General features: G+C 41.9%; 1 protein-coding gene across 1 annotated transcript in view; it reads left to right on the top strand.

Annotated features, from left to right (window-relative positions):
• The first annotated feature begins 10730 nt into the window (after positions 1-10730).
• SMCHD1 (structural maintenance of chromosomes flexible hinge domain containing 1) overlaps positions 10731-20428 on the top strand; it is a 69299-nt gene continuing 59601 nt past the window's right edge. Inside the window, exon 1 of the mRNA XM_064434581.1 lies at positions 10731-11459. Within this exon, the coding sequence (XP_064290651.1) occupies positions 10839-11459 (621 nt within the window). The 5' untranslated portion in view covers positions 10731-10838. The remainder of the gene's footprint in view (positions 11460-20428) is intronic.

The following is a 20428-nucleotide window of genomic DNA, read 5'->3' as shown; positions in this document are numbered from 1 at the left end:
GATATTGAAAGTCAGGCAGTTATTTTTGATTTGTGATCTGGAATATGGCTTCTAAATTTAGGCAGTAGGCACTAGAACATAATTACTACTCTTGGTTTTGGTTTTGTTTCTTTATTGGAATGTAAAATCTTAATGAGAAAATACCATGGCACCTGTACATTTCAGTAGTATGAGTCATTTGTAAATGCTGGCTCTTGTATGGATACAGTTGCCTCATTCAGTGCTAGTGTACCTTTTGTACAGTTTAATGTGTCAATTTTTGTATTCTTACACTCAATAAAATTTATGTCTGTTTCTATAAACGACTGATTCTTACTGCAAGTGTAGAAATATGACAAAATCCCGATCATCTGACTTTCCTTGAGGAAATAGATAATAATTTTAGCAGCAGATACTAATTCCCTGGCTCTCCTTGCTGTTGAATGTGCATTGTGTAGGGGAAAATAAAATACAGAAACATCTTCATGTAACTTTTAGAGGAATAAAAATTGCTTTAACCTTTTTAAAAATAGATGGCTTTTTAAAAATTCTTAGGAACATAGGACCAAGCTGCTTTGACAATGATTTATGTAGTGTTCTTTTGGCATTAATCTCACCAACCATCCTTTTGCTGTCTTCATATTACATAAGTATTTCCTTTACATGACCATTCTTGCATCTGCTTTATTATTATTATTTAGCTATAAAAATAACACTTGATGCTGTAGAAGCATGCTGGAAGTCTGTAGCTTTCTTCTTTTCTCTAGGGTATGTTGCTTTTTTCATATTTTGTTGTCAGAAACTCCTCACCACCAAGAATGTGGTAGTTCTTTTTTTGGAGTATTTCTTGAGTGCATCCTGTAGATTCATTCAGGTTGGAAAGGGCTTCTAATTTCACTGAGTGAAACTGTTAATCTAACACTGCCCAGTCCACCACTCAACCATGTCTCTGAGTGCTAAATCCTCATGACTTGTAAATGCCTCCAGGGCTGGTGATTCAACCACTTCCTTGAGCAGCCTGTTCCAAATCTTGACAACTCCTACCGTGAAGAAACTTTTCCCAATAGCCTATTTAAACCTCCTCTGCTGCAACCTGTGCCTGCTCAGGCTTTAACTTTGCAGTGTCTTATATGAGGCTTCTGCAATGCTCTTTATTGGTTTTGCCAACATAAAGCATGGCATGCCAATGCAAGCCTTTAATTCTGAGCTGGGTAACAATTTGTGCTCTGTGGTTCTGTAATAGTTCCAAGAGTTTGCCTGCTCTGGCCTTTTAAGGGAGCTCTCATCCCTGTTCCAACTTCTGTGGTAGAATTAAAAAAAACAGCTGTATTTTATGTTCTTTTTTGAAAGAGTAAGAAAGAAAAAGTCAATAGCTGAAGACATTCCCTTTTCAGTAACAGGGGCAACTCCCTCAGTGCAATGGTCTGGTAAAAAAGGAAGACTCTGGTCTCTCATGCCAAATGATTCTGAAGCAATGGAGATTTGGTTAACAAGGGTATTGCCTATTCATTCCTAATCTACAGGTTATTTGGTATTCAAGTATTTTGAGCTCTGCAAACAATCTGAAGAGACTATATATAATCTCCTCTTTGGGGTGCACTTGTTTGCTTTAACTGGAAACCTTCATGTGTCCTTTAGAGCCAGTTAACCTTCCTCTTTTGGCAGTAGTACAGAACAGGGAATTTACCTGTTTTTTCAATACTTCCTGTCTACAGATTTTTGGCTGTGAAAAGGTCCTGGTATGATGAAATCATGTATCATTGAGTGTTTTTTGCTTGCAAAGCTCTCCATCATATAGGGCTATTGAATCTTCATCAGCATTTTACATTTTAAGTGCTTGTTGGAAGTTTTGATGGTATTCATTCCTTTTTAAGAAATGGAAGAAGCACAGAAGAAACAAAGGCTTCAGTGTCCTCCACTGGGTGAGGGACTATCAATGTCTTAGCCAGTATCATATCTAAAGGATCTGCACTGACATCTTCAGTCCTCTATCAGGAGATTCACAGAGACCAATCACTCAGCCTGAGGAAACTTAATTTCACAGGTTTTGGGGCTTTTTTTCTTTTTTTTTTTTTTTTTTTTTTTTTAGGACTTCATCTGTTTATAGGATTTTTCTAGACATGACAGATGCCAGGTCTGTTGTCCACTACTGCCCACTGGAGAGTGGACCTTTTGTGAACCCTGGTTGATAAAGGTCTATCAGTCCTAGTATCTGCCTGAGGTAGACAGGATCACATGTCTGTCTACAGGATGATTTGTTATGCTGTTCCTCCATTACAGAAGGTCTTATCAACAGCTTCATGATAACAAGGAGCCTTTGTGATGTGTGGTCTGTATGTTGTTTTCCCTAGCACCTCATACATGAGACCACAGTTTTAATTGGAAGTGACCTGATAAGCATTTTAGTCTCAAGAACCCTTTGCACAAGGCAAAGATTTAAAAGCATGTCTTTTACTCTAATTTCACCTCCAAAGAAACACTTATTGGTCTGGCAAGATGCCAAAGCAGAAGGAAAGGTGATGGAATGTGTGTAAGTATTTTGAAACAAGCGAGATGTAATTTTATTTCACTTTTCCTATAAAGATTCAGAATAGTGCCTGCCTTTGTATTGGTAGAAGTCATGCGGTTCTGAGAACACTGAACACTAGCACAGTCATGCATACCATGGCTGGTGTGCCCAGCTGAAAGGCATTCACTATTCTGCCTGGAAAAGAGCATCTGGAGTTACTAGTTCTAATTATCCGGAAGGTCTTGATTAGCAATGGAAATTACATGACATTTGAAATGCAGAGTGGACACCAAATAATGGGGTCTGCTTGACTGCTGCTGGGTAGTGACTTACTATCTTCTTCCCCCCTCCCAAGGGTTAGGCCATTACTTGTAACAAAGTCATAAGGAAAGCTGCAGAGTTGAGTCACACAAGACAAGAAAGGGAAAACAGTCAGAGGTTGCACAGATCACACAAGTAGGTATTTTAAGAGAAAACCACTCACTTGAAAGATATAGAATTGTAAAGGTATAAACAAGAAATCTAGGAATGACAATTCAGCATTAATGAGGATCTCTTCCAGCAGTTGCTGGATGGTTTGATTCCGCAGAAGCTACTCCTCGGGTCTTTTATTATGGATGCTGAGAACACAAATACTTAGCCTAGAAGCTCCTTAAATACCATCTGTCTTTTGTGTGTGCTTGTATTGGGTTTGCATGGCCAGGTTTTGGTTTCAGGGGGACTACAGTGGTGACTTCTGTGAGAAGCTGCTGAAGGAAATCTTCCATCTCCAGCAGATCCAATATCCAAGGCAGCTCCGAGATGGACGTGCCGCTGGCCAAGGTTGGGCCAATCAGAAATGGTGGCAACAACTCTGTGATAACATATTTAAGAAGAAAAAAGTAAAGGTCATTGTATAGCAGAAACTGTAGCCAGAGAACAGCAGAGTGAGAATATGGGACAGGAACAACTCTGTTAACACCAAGTCAGTGGAAAAGGAGGGAAGGGAGGTGCTCCAGGTCTGAGATTCCTCTGCAGCCCATGGTGAGAGCCATGCTGAAGCAGGCTGTCCTCCTGCAGCCCACAAAGGTCCACGGGGATACTGAGATTCACCTGCAGCCCATGGAAGAGACCAACACCAGAACAGGTGGTTGCCCAAGACAAGGCTGTGAACGCATGGGAAACCCATGCTGGAATAGGCTCCTGCCAGGGACCTGTGCAGAGAGGAGCTTACACTGGAGCAGGTTTCGTGCTATGACTAGTGACCCTATGGGGATCCACACTGGAGTAGGCTGTGCCTGGAGGAGTTCACACTGTGAAAAGGTGACCTACATTCTACAAGTTTGCAGACAATTATTTCCTGTGGAAGGGACCCCACACTGGAGCAGGGGAAGGACTCATCTTACTGATCAGCTGTTGCCAGGATTTTTAGTGAAAAAGCCTCTGCTAGGATTTTTCCTGTCCTGAAGAGCTGAGGGCCTCAGGAAAGAAATGTAAACAATAACTATCTGCTGCTGTGGAATGCCACAGGTGCATCTTCCATTGGTCCATGTGGATTGTTTTCAATCAGTGACCAATCACAGCCACCTGTGCCGAGGCTGTGAGCAGTCACAGGATTTTTGTTATTCATTCCTGTTCTATTCTTGTCTTTGTAGCCTTCTGATCTTTTTCTCTCTGTTCTTTTAGTATAGCTGTAATGTAGTATTTAGTATAATATATATCATAATAAATCAGCCTTCTGATCAACATGGAGTCAAGCCTCGTGTCCTCGCACAAGGGGTTGCAGGCAAAGCAACAATCAGCATCAGGAATAATGTGAACTGACTATAACCCCCATTGCCTGTCTCCTTGTGCCAGTGAGCGGAGGAGATAGCTCAGAGCTGAGAAGGAGAGAAGTGTGGGGAGAAGGTGTTTTTAAGGTTTATTTTACTTCCCATTTTACTCCTTACCTGCTTGGATTCAGTTAGTAATAAATTCAATTAATATCCCCAATTGGAATGTTTTGCCCCTGTAGGTATTTGGTGAGCGATCTCTCCCTGGCCTTATCCCAGCCCATGAATTCATTGCATTTTCTCTCCCCTGCCCAGCTACAGAGGGGAGTGAGAGACCACCTTTGGTGGATGCCTGGCATCCAGCCAGCATCAACCCACCACAGTGCTACAACAAAAACTGTGTGATACATCCTTGAAGAATTTCTGCATGGCTAAACACGCCCATAGTGACAAAACAGGGCAATGGTTACTGTGTGACCATCCCAAAATCCGGAGTATGAGGCAATGTCATGCAGAGACATATCACAAATAACTAAGCAGTCAACTGGGGTTGCCTGGGCTTTCTTGGAGTTCATGGTGCCACTGGTAATGGAGCTTGTGATAAAATCACTCCTTGAAGGCTCAGGAGAAAGCAGCCAGGGGAAGGGATAGGGTAAAAAGAAGAGTGTAAATAAGAGTGTTAAAAGCAAGGTAATAGGAAGAGAAAAAGGAGGAAGCAGCCTTCCAAAAAAGAAGAAAAAAAAAGGAAAATAAAAAAGGAAAGGAAATACTAGTGATGCTCAGCACACCTGGAAGACACTCAGCTAAGACCACAGAACAGCAATCTGAATGGAAAAGCATAGGGTCTTACATACAAGGCAGGATCTTCTCTCTGACAATGTATTTATCAAGTTTTCCTATTTCTTACTTATTTTACAGGAGAGAAGATCACAGACTTTTAAGACTGTGATTGGAGGGATTTCTTCAGATATGATCTTAAAAATCTTTGCAATCATAGCATCAACAGTGTTTTATTTGAACACTAATGCTTGAAGACATAAATCTTATACTGCAACAGCCTTTCCACAAATTAAAAACTGTTTTCTCCCAATGTACATTTGCAGATCCATGTTCTCATGTATTTGTTCAAGAATCATTCACTTTTTTTTTGTCTACAGAGGAAGAATGTTTTTAAGGTTTAGTACATCCTTATTAATTTCCCATGAGAAAGTTGACTCTGGAACTCACAAGGTGCAGTGGATTGCCATCAAACTTATTTCATAACCACTGAATATTTGGCTGCATTCATTTGCCCTTGTCAGAGGTGAATGACAAGAGTTTCTTGCTGAGAGCAGCTTCTTGCTGAGCTTTTCAGAGAAGCTCCCTGCAATTGCCATGGATTCCCTCAAATAGTTACATGACTATCCTAGGAGAGATGACAGGCTAAATCCTACAAGTATCCATCTAGTATGGTGTCCTCCTTCCAAATACGTCTTTGAAATTAGTGCAAAGCACTACAATGATCAGAAGGAATAACTTGTCTTCCAACTTAAACTCTTCCTACTCAGTAATGTTTGAATATTTTATTCTAAAGCCAAAGTATATGATTTGTATGTCTCCTGGGAATAATTTAATTCTTAATTTTTCTAGTTTTTTATCTCTTTTCTATTCATAGGAAGAAAAATTGTTTGAAACCTCAGTAAATTATTCATTCTCATTACATATTTCATAGCTCAATCAAATGTTTTATGAAGAGTAGATCTTCCTGTCAGTTCTGCATGTTTCTTAATATAACTCCACGTTCCTTCTTACTTTGTGAGATATACTAAAATGTCCTGATTCTTTCCTATTTTTATACTTTTAACCATAATATTTTCTTAGTTTGAAAATCCCAGTCATCTTAGGCATGCTTTCCACAACTATTTATAGCCTATCTGCAGTCATCAGAGCTTTTATTTCTACTGGATTTTAATGAGCATGTCACTTTGTATTTTTCTTAATGAAGTATACAATGAACAGTGAGAATTTACACAAGTTTTGCTCACAAAGCCTATCTGACAAACTTAATTTGGACCACAAGAGGTTGAACTAATGGTTTGTTGTCCCTCCCCCTTCTTCACCATCTCTCTCTCAGTTGCCTTCAATTATTAAAATTTAATTTAATCTCTTATCACATCAGTCAGGTATTTCAGAACCATGGACTGTGTTTACAGTCTTCTCAACTTGACTAAGTGGATTGTTTTTCAAAATGTTGTTGTCGTTGTCGAGGCGGTCACGACACAAAGCAGGGACCACAAGCAGTTTCAGATGGCAACAGTTTATTATCGAACATGGCTGACCTTTTATACACTTTTTAATTGTTTATGCTTCTTCTACCCTAACTATTGGATACAATAAATCAACATAACACCATTGATGAAAAGTTACAGTGACTTAACTAACTTTCTAAATATACTTCATGCAGCTGTGAAGTTCTTATCTTTCTTCAGTCCCTCAATTCTCTTGGTCTCCTTGGTTACAGCCTTGGAGAGAGGTCCTTATCAGCTTCTTCTTTCTTCTCAGCTTCTTCTTGCTCCTTTAGCTAACAGGCCCGCTGTTAGCCCCTTCCACATGTTGTCACTTTATTTGCTCACTAATTTTTGTCCAGTACTGAGAAGCAAATTAAAAAAATACTAGATAGCACTTCAGTAACCCAGTTCTCTACATCTATCTTAGTTTTCATGTTATGATGATAATTCATTCTTTAATTCTATGATTTGGTTTTTGTCTCTCAGATGGCTTGGCTTTCTGAATAGTGATGCTACTGTTTCACACCTCAGTGGCTCAAATAATGATATTCTTTTGTTTCACACCTCAGGGGTTCTCACTAAGGTATTTTTTCTAACAGGCCAGGTCAAAGGTCCATAGAGTTCTAAATCCAAGATGCCAACTCTTCTTACAAATAAAACCTTTGTTACGTTAAAGAGGAACAGCATTTTTTGTTGGATCATTTGGAATTGGTAGCATTGCACCTACAAACCATATGTAGGCACTAGCATCCAGTATCACTCAATAGACCATGCCACTGCAACAAACTACTAGAGAGGCTGTGCACTTTCTTCTAGTGAAAACACAACAACTTTCATTATGTGTATACAAAATATTTACTATCTAAAAATGTCCAGCGCTGGAACTTAGTTAATATTTGCCCTCAATTAAAAAAAAAAAAAAGAAATCAGACATTTAATTTATTCCTTGCACAAAAAAAAAAAAAATTAAATACACCCAGGATATAACAATAAACACATCTTGCACACATACACAAAAGATCCCCACATTCCTGAGCATCATCTGAAATATCAAATTGCAAGATGAACAAATTATTGGTTACTCTACTGTTACTATTAATTTTGAAAAATAACATGATATCTGACCTTAAAATACAGTAGATAAATATAAATTCCTTTTTCCAGATAAGAAATTTTTTTTCACAGGATGAAAATAATTATTCAGTTGCTCAAGAACAAAATACTTCATACTGCAAAGTGAAAACTTTGCAACTGCAGGCATTCTTTAAACCAGCATGGAGATAGGCTGAAGGGTGAGCAACTTAATTTCATGGAAATTAAGTGCCTGCATTTCAGGTAGACACATCCCTTCCTCCTTGCAATATTAATTTTGAAACTAGATTAAATAGTTAATCAATCAAGTTTTTTTTTTCCCAAAGCACTTAGCATTCCAAAATGGAAGTGCTGTCTCAAGTACAGTGTAAAATTAAATTTTGATTGATGAACTCATAAAGTAACAAGGTTTGACACACTCTTCCAAATTTCATCAGGTCATCATTTAGAGGGGTTCAGAGTCACAGCCCATATAAAAACTCTCAACAGACCCTTCTTCTCTGCAAATGTTCTTTATTCTCACAAAACTCCACACTGCTCAGTTCCACTATGCAATTTCATTTCTTGTAGTCTAACTGGGCTGTAGCTATGATATTTTATGAAAAATCCTTTCCTAGCATTTTTCCCCTCCTGAGAGCTGAGTGCGTCAGGAAAGAAATGTAAACAATAACTGTCTGCTGCTGTGGAATGCCACAGGTGCATCTTCCATTGGTCCATGTGGATTGTTTTCAATTGATGACCAATCACAGCCACCTGTGCCGAGGCTGTGAGCAGTCACAGGATTTTGTTATGCATTCTATTCTGTTCTTGTTCTTTGTAGCCTTCTGATCGTTCTTCTCTCTCTGTTCTTTTAGTATAGTTTTAATGTAGTATTTTAGTATATTATATAACATAATAAATCAGCCTTCTGAGAAAAATGGAGTCAAGCCTCGTCCACACATGGAGCATCCACCGCAACACTGGGCCCAGAGAATGGTGGAGTCACATCCAGATGATGGCCAGTCACAAGCAGTGCTCTGCAGGGCTCAGTGCTGCAGCCTGTCCTGTTTAGTATCTTCACTGACAACCAGGTGATCAAGCAAAGCCTCAGTCACTTTGCACCAAGATGTGCAGAAGCGTTGATGTGCTGGAGGGGAAGAAGGCTGCAGAGAGATCTGAACAGGCTGGGTTGATGGGCTGAGGACCATGGGCTGAGGTGCAATAAGGCCAAGTGCTGGATCCTGCCCTTGGGTCACAACAACCCCAGGCAGTGCTACAGGCTTGGGGAAGAGTCACTGGAAAGCTGCCCAGAGGAAAAGGACCTGGGGGTGATGGTTGGCAGCAGCTGAACATCAGCCAGGGTGTGCCCAAGTGGCCAAGAAGGCCAATGGCATCCTGGCCTGGATCAGCAACAGTGTGTCCAGCAGGACAGTGTACCCTGTACTGGAGACTGGTGAGGCCACACCTCAAATCATGTGTTCAGTTTGGGTCCCTCACTCCAGGAAGGACATTGAGGTGCTGGGGCATGTCCAGAGAAGGGCAATGGAGCTGGTGAAGGATCTGACACACAAGTCTTATGAGAAGAGCTGAGGGTGCTGGGGTTGTTTAGCCTGGAGAAAAGGAGGCACGGGGGAGGCCTTATCTCTCTTTACAACCACCTGAAAGGAGGCTGTAGCCATGTAGTAGTCAGTCTCTTCTCCCAAAACACAAGCAGCAGGACAAGAGGATATAGCCTCAATCTGTGCCAGGAGAGGTTGAGGTTGGACACCAGGAAGACTTTCTTTACTGAAGGGGCGGTTAAGCATCGGAAAAAGCCGTCTAGGGAAGTGGTAAAATCCCAGTCCTTGGAAGTGTTCAAAAGGCAAGATCTTTTTGTTATTCATTTGTCGCCTCTATTTATTTATAAACCTCCCCTATACGCTGTCACAATCCTTTCCTCAAAACCAAGACTCCTTGAAACAGAAGCAGCTACACTTTGGTGAGGGTTGGATGAGTGGACAGTGGGGTAGATTGAGAACTGGGTGACTAGCAGAGCCCAGGTCATGATCAGTGGCACAGAGTATATTTGGAGGCCTGTCGTTAGTGTTGTCCCCCAAAAGTCAATAATGGGTCCAGTACTGTTTAACTTCTCCATCAGTGAGTTGGATGAAGGGACAAAGGCCTCCTCAGCAAGTTAACTGGTGACACAAAGGTGGGAGGAGTGGCTGATACCCCAGAGGGCTGTGCCACCCTTCAGAAGGACCTCAACAGGGTGGAGAAATGGAAAAAGAACCTTCTGAAGTTCAGCCAAGGTATACAAAGGTTCTGGCAGGTGAAGAATAACCCCCTGCACCAGCAGAAACTGGGGGTCAACCTGATGGAAAGCAGCTCTGCAAAGAAGGATCTGGTGGTCCTGGTGGACAACAAGCTGTCCATGAGCCAGCAGTGCCCTTGTGGCCAAGAAGGCCAATGGGATCCTGGGGTATGTTAGGAAGAGAGCATCACTAACAGGTCAAGGAAGGCAATGCTACTCCTCTGTTCAACCCCAGTGGCGCCACAATTGGTGTTCTCTGTCCAGCTCTGGGCTCCTCAGTACAAGACATGGAGCTCCTGCCATGAATATAATGGAGGGCAACAAGACAATTAAGGGACTGGAGCGCCTCTCTTACGATGACAGATTTGGGCCTGTTCAGCCTCAGGAAGAGACAAGTGAGAGTATCTGCACACACCAATGTGTGCAGGTATCTAAAGGGGGTGCCAAGAGGATGGAGCCAGGCTCTCCTCCATGGTCCCAAGCAGCAGGGCAAGAGGCAAGTGGCGGAAACTGATGCACATGAAGTTCCACCTGAACACAAGGCAGAACTTTGCTCTGCAGGTGACCGTGGACTGGAACAGATTGTCCAGAGAGGCTGTGGAGTCTCCCCCGCTGGAGACACTCAAGAACCATTTGGGCACAATTCACATTCATCCACAATTCAGGACGACCCTGCTTGAGCACAGATTTGACTGGGTGACCCACTCGCGTCGCTTCCAACCTGACCGTTCTGGGATTCTGTGAAACAACACTTGTTGAGATCCGGACTGGCCGCTTTGTTTCAAGGCAGACTTTCAGGCACAAGCGGGATTTCACACCTCTGGCCCCTCCCTGCCCGCTGCCCGGGCTGCGCCGGGAGCGCGCCCGCCGGTGACGGGAGCGCGCCCGCCGGTCGCGCTCGCGCTGCGGGCCCCGCTCGCGCTGCCTGCGCCGCGCGCAGCGGCCGGCGGGCGGCAGCACGCGCTCCCATGGCCCAGCCCGCCTGCGCTTCCTGCGGCGACGATGACGATCCCGATCCCGATCCCGATCCCGATCCTGCTCCTGCCCCACCTGGCGGCGGAAGCGGTGCGAGGCGGAGGGCGCTAATTCATCCCGAGGTCGTATCGCCGAACCGGCGCCTTTGTTTCCAGGCCCTTCTCACCCGCCTGCCCCGCGCCCCCTCGCACCACCTCGCATGGCCGGCAGCACAGCCACCGCCGTCCCTCTCCTTCTCTCCCTCCCATTTTTTTCTTCCGGGTTTCCACGGCGCCTTTTTCCTCGGCTTCCGGGCCGGCTCCGCCTCCTCCTTCCCCGGCCAGGACGTGTTTTGCCGGGCGGGGGCGCTGGCGAGCCCGGCAGCAGGAGGCGTCGCTGCCGCCATCGCTGCAGGACGGTTTCAGGCTCCTCAGCTCCCCAACATGGCAGCGGCAGCAGCAGCAGCGGCGGGAGGCGGCCGCGCACCTCGCAGGCCGGTGCTGCTGACCCCTCGCGGCAACGGGGACCGCACCGTGTTCCTCTTCGACCGGCGCCGGGAGCAGGCGGATCCGGACGAGAAAGTGCTCAGCTACGGCAAGGACAGCTACCGCGCTTTCCGCAGCGCCGTCTGCCAGGTACGCGGCAGGGCAGGCGGCGTCGGGCGCGGCGGTGGCGTTGTTTCACCACTGAGCGTCCGTCCCTGTGGCGCTGGGGCTGAGGGGCGGCCGGGGCGGAGCGGGGGTGTCACAGCCTGCTCGGGGGCCGCCGCCTGCCCGCCAGCTTTGTTGCCGGGATAGGTGGGCGGCCATGGCCGAGAGCCCGCGGCCGCGCCGTCGCCTTTCTCCCGCAGCCCGAGAGGCCGGTGCGGGGCGGCGGCGGGAGCAGCCCCTGGCGGCGGGCGGGAAGGCAGCCGCGGCCCCCCAGCGCCCCCGCGCGGGCAGCGACGCCGCGCTCCGCAGGGCGTTCGTTGTTGGCGCGGTGCTTGTCGTTCGGTCACAACGCCGGCTCGGGCGTCTCGGAGGTCACTTCCAGCCTAAAGGGTGTGTGGCTCTTTCTGCTCTCCAAAGTGTTGGCGATGGGCGCCGTTTCCCGTCTGCAGCGGTGGCTGCCATTTAAATACCGTGCCTGGCGGCGCCTTTGTCCTGTCGCGTGTGCTTTCGGTTCTTTTTCTCTGTCGTAACGCGAAACGAAACTTATTCCGTCTTCACAGCTCGGGGAAGTGGAGATTGTTTTCCGCGTACGAGCTGTTTACAGTAGTTTGCTGGCGCTGCCAGTGGGCATCGCCCGTTTCTGGCATGGTTTCGTTTTCTGAGCGAGTGGTATATGCCATAAACCTGTTAGCTGCCTGCACGTTTTGCCATGTGAAATGCGCAGGAAAATCAGCTCTGAATTTCTGTATTAATTTAGTCTGATAAAAAATTTCATTTTAGTTTCTTTATCCAGTATAATTTGCTCTTCGTTTTCTAGCATGTAAATTTTATTGTTTGCATATAGATGGGATATAATAAATATCTGTTTTACATTTTAATAAATAGAATTATTTCTAAATTTTATTAAAATTTATCGATTTATGAACAATATAAGTACTACCAAGTGTCACTTTTATTTGTAATACAACTATATCATGATGAAATATATAATCAATATATGTTATAATAATTACATATAAGATACAGGCAAAATATTTATTGAGGAAAAAAACCTAAATAAGTAGTGTATAAATTGTTCTGTGTCTGGACAGTGTTTAATGCAATGGCTTCCTACTGTGATGGAAGCTTTGAATTGCCAATGTCAGCAGGGATAGCTGTCACGGAGTTCTGTGTCCAAAATGGCATAGCCATGATCTGGTAGGGTCACTGAATCTTAACGTGGAGTTATCTCCCCTGGAAGTGTCCAGAAAAGGAGTAGAGGTGGCACTTTGTGATGTGATCTGGTTTAGAGAGTGTGAAGACTTGGAAGTCTTTTTGATTCTGTGGTTCTGTACTCACAAATAAAGGGGTTGTGGAGTGTTAGCACATTCCTTTGTCTGATCAGTGCCCAATAAACAAATGAATACACTACAGTGTAGCATTCTGAGAAGCTTGACAATAGGGTGGGTTAGTGACCTTCCAAGGGTTTGTATCTCCTATGAATAATTGAGTGTTACATAATTTTCTCCAAGAATTGTCTTAATAGATACAACTGTACCTAGCAGATGAGCTTCAAGAATACTAAGTATTTTCAGTAGTTGAGGCAAATATGTACATGATGAATCTACCCCTCTTTTCTCTTAGATTTTGTAATTAATTAATGGTCTGAGTTTAACATTAATTTACAGTTTGTTCTAGAATGGAGTCTGTCTTTTCTGATTATTTTTCCATATACTGCACACTCCAGTGGCATGATGTTTCCATGCGTCCTCATGGTGTGCAGTAGTTCACACAGCTTTTGACACATTTGCAATTTTATTAAGAACTAAGCCACCATCACCAGCTGTGACAGATCTCGGGTACAAGGAGCTTGGGGGATTTTTTTACCAGAGCAATGTGTTGACGTTTTGAAGTCGGAACCTTAATGCCGTTAGGCAGACTTCTCGCATGGGCAGCAGAGCGTTTGAGAAGCCTGATGCTGCAGAGCAGACCTTGCTGTATTTGAATGTGATGCCTGTGCAAGTAAAACTTTCAAGTATAGTTTTTTAGTCTGTTTAATATCACAAGCCTTATCAGCAGTCCTGTGGCTGTTTTGGGTGTTAAGGATAACAGGGTCTGTGCTCTTACAAGCCTATGCAGCAAGAACCTCAGCTGATCATCCTCTTAGAGAAGGACCTTCTCCAATAATGTGTTTACCATCAGTGAGTGCAGTCAGAGGTGCTTCTGTCACTGCTAGTTTCAGTGTGATGACTCTCTGCACTTTGGATTTTTCATCATCTGATATGTGGGACATCTGACTCTGAAAGGATGCTGAGACAGGTGGATTGGCACAACCTGTAAATGTTGGTACAGTGAAAACTGGACAGGCAGAAGGTTGGGATGTTTGCTATCTCATGTCTCCCACACCAACAATATACAAGTTCTAAGACTTCCTGAAGAGCATTCTGGCATCTCAGTGCTCCAAGAACTTTTGTGTTTCTCTGAGTGTTGTAATCCAAAGTTCTCAATTTCTGGTATCTTGAAAGTTGCAACTAATTACTTTTAGGAGAAAGTGATGAGTGGGTTCACAGGCTTGGGACAGACTTTGCTAGGTTCGTGGTGCTGAAAACGCGGCAGGGAAGTAATGAAAGCTCAAGAAGAACGATTCTTTTGTTAAGTGGATTTTGAGTTGGTTCAAACTAAGGTGAAGTGGAATGTTGTATTCACTTGTAGTCACTTAAAGCAGTTAGGCACTGTCAGACTACTTGATTGGGCAGATACCGAGTATGCAGCAGTGTGGTTTCTGCTGGTCTCCTGTCTGGTGGCTCAGCCTCAGTGCAGGCTCAGCTTTCAATGGACTTTGATTGGCAATTTGTCATGGAACTGAATGATGTGACTGTAGCAGCGCAGGCGCTCCCACGTGGTCATGGCTGACAAGGATACCAGAAATAATAAGTTGTTGGAACTATTTACATTGTGAACATCTTCCTATGGCACAAGAGGATTCTTCTGGATAGAACTGGATCTGTAGGAGTCAAAACCTACAAAAATTATGAAATTAAACCTGATTGTGATATCTGATGATTCCGAGTTGAAAATACTTAAGTACCTGAAGGCATGGGCTTAGGCTTCTACTTCTGAGATTAGGGGTTTTTAAAATAATGTGTAGAGAAGGTATTTTCTTGTTTGTGGAGCAAAATTGATTCAGCCACTTCAGAGGTTGATTTAGGAGCTTATGTGTATTGTGTCTGTTGTCATATAAAATATTTCTCTATTATTACTAAAGTATTCTTAATTAATTTTTGAAATTTTGGGGGGTCTTTTTAAGCAAATGTTTGGGTTTTTTTACTATCCCCTAAGCAGTTAATGCATGTTTGTGTAGTTGGAAGTGGCTTTATATACTGATAAATTAGCCTTTTATTCTCAGTGTTGCAGGAGGGAAGATTTAGGGAAGAAATATTATAACAGGGTGGAGCTTATATGGTCTTCGTTCTTCATCCTTGTAGTGATCAATCCTAAGCAGAAACCTCTTAATTAAGAATAATGCTAGCTTGAGTATTCCATTGGTGCCCATGTGGAGCAGTCCTATAATTTCAGTCTACAGAACTGTGAAGTTTTGAGGTGACTAAGTGGGTTCAATACTGTGTTTTGTTTCTTCTTGGCAGTACTGTTTCTTGTGCTCCTTATTGTCTTCTGTTAGGTCTGTGCCCCACTGCTTGTCCTAATGTTTAGAGTATAATTCAAAAATACTTAGTAGCAATAAGCAGAATGGAGCTAAACTGTTGGCATCTAATGTGAGATTCCTTGCTTGCGTTATCCAGGTGCAGAGTGGAGCTGGACCACTTCAGTTTGTTGCTGAGATGGCAGAAATCCTTCAGGCACTTAGAGGTCATGCTCCTTTTAGAGCAGAAAATGTCTGTGCTGAAAAACCTGCACAGAAATTTGCCATGTTTTTTTGGTTGATGTTTTTTTTTGTTTTTGTTTGGTTTTTGTTTTTGTTTGTTTGTTTGTTTTTGGTTTTTTTTGAGAGGCTTTGAGTTGAAGCTAATGTCCTAGGATAATATTATAATGCTTGTATTGTGCTTCAGCTACCAGTCTGAAGAGAGTAATGGTACTAAGATTAGGGTTACTACTTGTATAGGAACCAAGCTCATTGGTAAATTAGTTCTTCTGAAACTTCTTCTCATTGTTGTGATCTCCTAAAAAAACCCAAACCCGTAGATATGTAATCTGTATAAAAAGTAAATATCTGTAATTGAAGTAGTTACTCAAAAAACAGGTATCAGAGTAAAACAAAGTTTTTTGCTTTTAACCTTTTGTCACATCTTTTGTTGAGCTTCCCATTGTATCCTAACCTGTCTACTTGCTATTTAAATAATTATTTTGCCAATCCACCCAAATGAATTCCAGTGTCTCAATGAGCCAAGAAGCAGAAAAAGATTTTCATTAAGATGGTGTATGGAAAATAAGAATAAGTGTAGTGTCAAACCAAGACAAGAAATAAGTGAGTATTTGCTTAACAATGCATAATAAATGTATAATTAAATTGTTTACAGTCAAAGAAAAATATTAGGAACTTTTTCAAGTTTGTATCACCAAAACATCATTCTGAATAAATGCTTAATAGAGATACTTCCATTAATGATTAAATCAGTCCATCTTGCAATAATTTTATTTTTGTATTTTAAACCCTGTGTTTGTTTAGCAATTCTCTATAACCAGAAACTAAAAATATATGTATTTTAAACATGCTGTGCATACGCAAAGCAAGTTTCTCTTTGATGTTTAAAGACACTGTTGGAAATACTGTAAGATGCAGCAGTGCTGTAAGTTTTTTCCAATACTATCACACTGTATTTCAGACTTCACTGAAATTGTTACTCATGTTTGGTGGGAAGAATGCAGTTTGCCTACATTTGTGCACTTAAGTACAGCCTTATATGTATCACTTGATTTGGAAAGCTGAGTGGCTTGTCGGTTCCTGGCTGGTCAGATTTGAGTGTTGGCAACACAGTCAGATGAAGAGTATCAGCAATCTTTAGGATTAGTTATCCAGGTGTAGCTTTTAAAGTGACTGAATATTTTTTTTGTTTTGAAGAGTGGTTTCTGAATTTTTGTTTCTTTAACAAGTGGTGCCATATTTTGGTAGGAGAAGCGGGCATGAAGTTAATGTTAAAATTTTGGCTGATAGCTGCACTGAGTATTTGTGATTTTAGACATGGTAGTTTGTGAAGGTCTTGTGGAAGTTACTGTCTAGACTTAGTCTAAGTCTAGTAACATGCTCTTTGTAGAAATTCTGGGGTCCCAAGCTTCTTTCTGCTTGCTAAAAGTTGCAAACCTTGAAAAGATGTCTGAGTTAACACATCATTCTGGACAAATGCACTTGTGACTTCTGTAGAGATCTTGTGTCCTACAGTTTCTCTTTTTTTCACTTTCTCCATCAAAATTGTGGTAAAACTTTAAGAAACCTCAAAAACCTATTCTAGTACTGAATCTTGTGATACATAGCAATGTTCTAAGTGTTTCTGTTCAACTCTTAGTTCTTAACTTCTTTTATTGATTACTTTTTGTAAATATTTAGAAGTGTATCAACTGAACTTCTGAAAGTAGTGAAGCTTTTAAGTATGACAGAGGAAAAGGACCTTGAAGTTCTGCAAATGTTATCCTCTGTAATTTGTTCTTTAGATGGAGATGGTGCTGTCAATAAAGGATGGCTGGAAAATATTTCAAAGTGTTAGTTGCTAGTTTTTGTCTGCAGATAGTCTATAAAAACCATTTGTCCAGAAGATATGGGCTCCTGTGTATTTCTGTAATATATAAATTTTTGCTTTTAGCTCTAAGAAATGCTTAGAAATAATTTCTACCTTTATTTTTAATTTCAGCTGCATTTCTAGAGACTTTTGGATTCCTCTTTCTGTTGGTGTCCAAAGATGTTATGTATAAGTTTGTGTTCTGACATTAGGGAAGCTTCTTGAGATTATGATTAGAGATGGCTGTTACCATCCTTGCCCTCCTACCATGAGTGCTTAGTCCCAGGTCCTCAGCAAGTTGTCATCATGTTGAGAACTGTCCTAACAGTAAATTGGAAAAGTTTCTTTGATTAGCATCCTTATGTGGCACATACAGTTGTTCTCATTTACTTCTGGCAAGGTCCCCACTTAATCTTTTCATATTTTAGTTTTCATATCTGCTACTTCTATTAATTACCTTAATATTATAAAGTTGTATGAATAATTGAGAGAGATGATACAAAACACAGTTCTTGGCTTGAAAATCTGGGATTTGAGAATGAACTAGTTTCCCTTAAATGAGTACTATCATTTCATCCATTTGTTGATGTAAGAGATTTCTCTCAATTTGGACTGGTAAATGTTCTTTAAATGGGCTAATTAACTGATAAATGCATGTCTTTCAGATGATAATTTGATAAGTGGCATATTTGGGATATTTAGTTAACAGAGCAAAATTACAGAAGGCTACAGGCTTCTCAGTGTTTGGATGTGGCTCTTAGCTTAATTTTTTCAGTTTCTTGGACAAGTTTTTGTAAAGGAGCTGCTGGATCAATTTGAAATACTGAAAAAGCTATATTGCCTTTTGCCATGTTGGGTAGCTAAGTGTATAACTATGAAGGAGAGCATTGAAAATCACATCATCAGATTTCTTTACGTTTAATTAATACAGTTCACGTTCCCCTTTAGAGGTTTGTACAGGCAATACAGTTCTAATAGTCAGAAAAAATACTTCTTGGCTGTGGAAGGTGACTCCATGTTTCTCTGTTATCCCTTGGCTGCATCACCAAGCTCTGCGACCATTTATTCTCATTATTCTCATACACTGTCTGCTTGGATTGGTTACAGTGGGAGGATGCAGAATTTTAAGGGTACAGAAGTTGAATATTGTAGGGAACAACTGTTTGTGTTGGAAAGGCTTGGGTTCCAAGGGGTTAAACGTCTTTTCTGAAGATATTGTAGTTCTGGCTTCACTGTTCTACCTTTGTCATGTTGGAGAGTGTTCTGTTCCTTCAGTTTTAAAAGTCGCCACCAGAAGGATCAGAGGAAGCAGGCCAGTGACTGTCCTTACAGCATGTTATTTCTCCTTCTCTTACCAGCTCAAGCCTATTCATGTGACTGCAAGCTGTGGTGGTACGCTCACAAAGTTAAATATTTGCTCTTTGAACACCTTTTCCAAGGCGGATAGTAAATCCAGAGGCAAAATCTATGTTGACTTCATTCTGAGTGTTTTAGTTGGCTCAGTAGGCAGGTAAGACTTGCTGTGTGTGTGTAGATCAAGTAACAGTAAAACTTTTGAGCTTTTGTGCTCATATGTGAAAGAGAAAAGAAACAGAGGCCTGTTTGAAGAAGTGTAAGCTGCTGAGGAATTATCTAGATTTGAGGGGTTGTGTTTTGTTTTGAGGTTTGTCAGGTTTTTTTTTAGTTTATAAAGAAAACCTGTGACTGAAGTTGGTACATAAAGTGAACCTTGCTTCTTGATTGACATTTAAAAGTTAAAGATATCACAGTTCATTCACACTTTGTGTCATACCTGTAAAGTGCTCTGCTGAAAGCTTCTTGGGCATGTGACATTGTCTCAAACTCCTTTAGCATTATATTAATTTCATGTCGTAAACAGCAAATTGAAAGCTACTAACTTTATTTATCATGAAACATAGGTGGTGTTCCTATGTAACTGTTCCTCCAGTTACAAGGAAGACATTTTTCTTGTTTGTACAGGCAGCTTTTTTGCTTCTGTATCATTCCATGGGTTTAAGGACTGATATCCTGCTGTGTGCAAAACAGGTTAAACTCAGGGGTTTTGTTTGTTTTTTTTAATTGAACTTACTGTCTGTTGACACAAACTTCTAATGTTTGATTGTGGGGAAAATTAATCACTTAGAGAAGTGGTGCATTTCTTTCGAACCCTTTTCTAAACTATTTTCCTGTCATACACCATTCTTTTCCCATTCCTAGTCTAATTTACTCATGTTCCCGCAATGCACATCTCATGGTCAATCCCAATTCTTTTGATTAGGTAACAGGTGGTGTGAGACATCAGGGCATGTACAGGGCTTTATTCTGCTGCTCTTACTGTTTGTTTTCCTGCTATGATGAATTGCCGTAGGTCTCAGCTCCATGGGAGTAGGGGACAGAGAGGAAATTCTGTGCCCTGACATGGATCCTCCGTGGGCCTCAGCACCTTTGAGACCCTTCCTGCGCTGGTGTGGAGAACGTACTTTCAATGGATCTGTCCCTGGAAATGTTTCCTGATGCATTTCCTCTGTTGCTTCTCATTTTTCTCTTCTATTACTTCCCTGATAAGTTAGACCAGAAGTACCATGTAGCCTTCTGGTGTAAATTTGGGCAAGGAGCGAGTTATTTCCATGGCTTTGAGAGCTATCTGGAACTGGCTATGGCTGTCTCAGGGCAATTGATTGCCTCTTCTCACACTGGTCACCCCTACACCTCTCTGACATCAAAGCCCAGCAGCATACACTCAGCATGCTTCCAAGTGTGGTTTGGCAGCTAATTTGGTTTTCAGTCAACAGCTAAGGTTGTTTTCCCAGAATATTACAATTTTGGTTTGTTGACATAATCTATACTTTTCAGGCTTTTGGTGTAATTTTTCCTCTTCACTATGCACGTAACAGTTAATCTTTGTAGCATTTTAACTCTTGCATTTGCATGTAGCAATATGTAACCAACAATGTAGGGATCCTTGCCTTTTCACAGGTCTGCCTTTCCTAGCTTCTGGATTTATTTGAAGTTTGTATCTGTTTTTTCCCCCAACATCTCTTCTGTTGTATACAAAAAGATAAAAGCTTTCACTTAGTTGTTTGAACACAGTAACCTCCAAGCATTGACTGTGCTTTCACTGTGAGTGTGCAGAGGCATTTCTGAGCATAGTGATTGTACTCTTGAAGATTTTGGTGACAATAAAAGCTTCATCATGGTTGTGTGTCTGGATTGTCATAGAATAACTCACAGATTTATCATATGAAT

This window comes from Passer domesticus, chromosome 1 (assembly GCF_036417665.1).
Source record: "Passer domesticus isolate bPasDom1 chromosome 1, bPasDom1.hap1, whole genome shotgun sequence".
Lineage (NCBI taxonomy): Eukaryota > Metazoa > Chordata > Aves > Passeriformes > Passeridae > Passer > Passer domesticus.
This window is presented reverse-complemented; position numbering and strand designations above follow the sequence as displayed.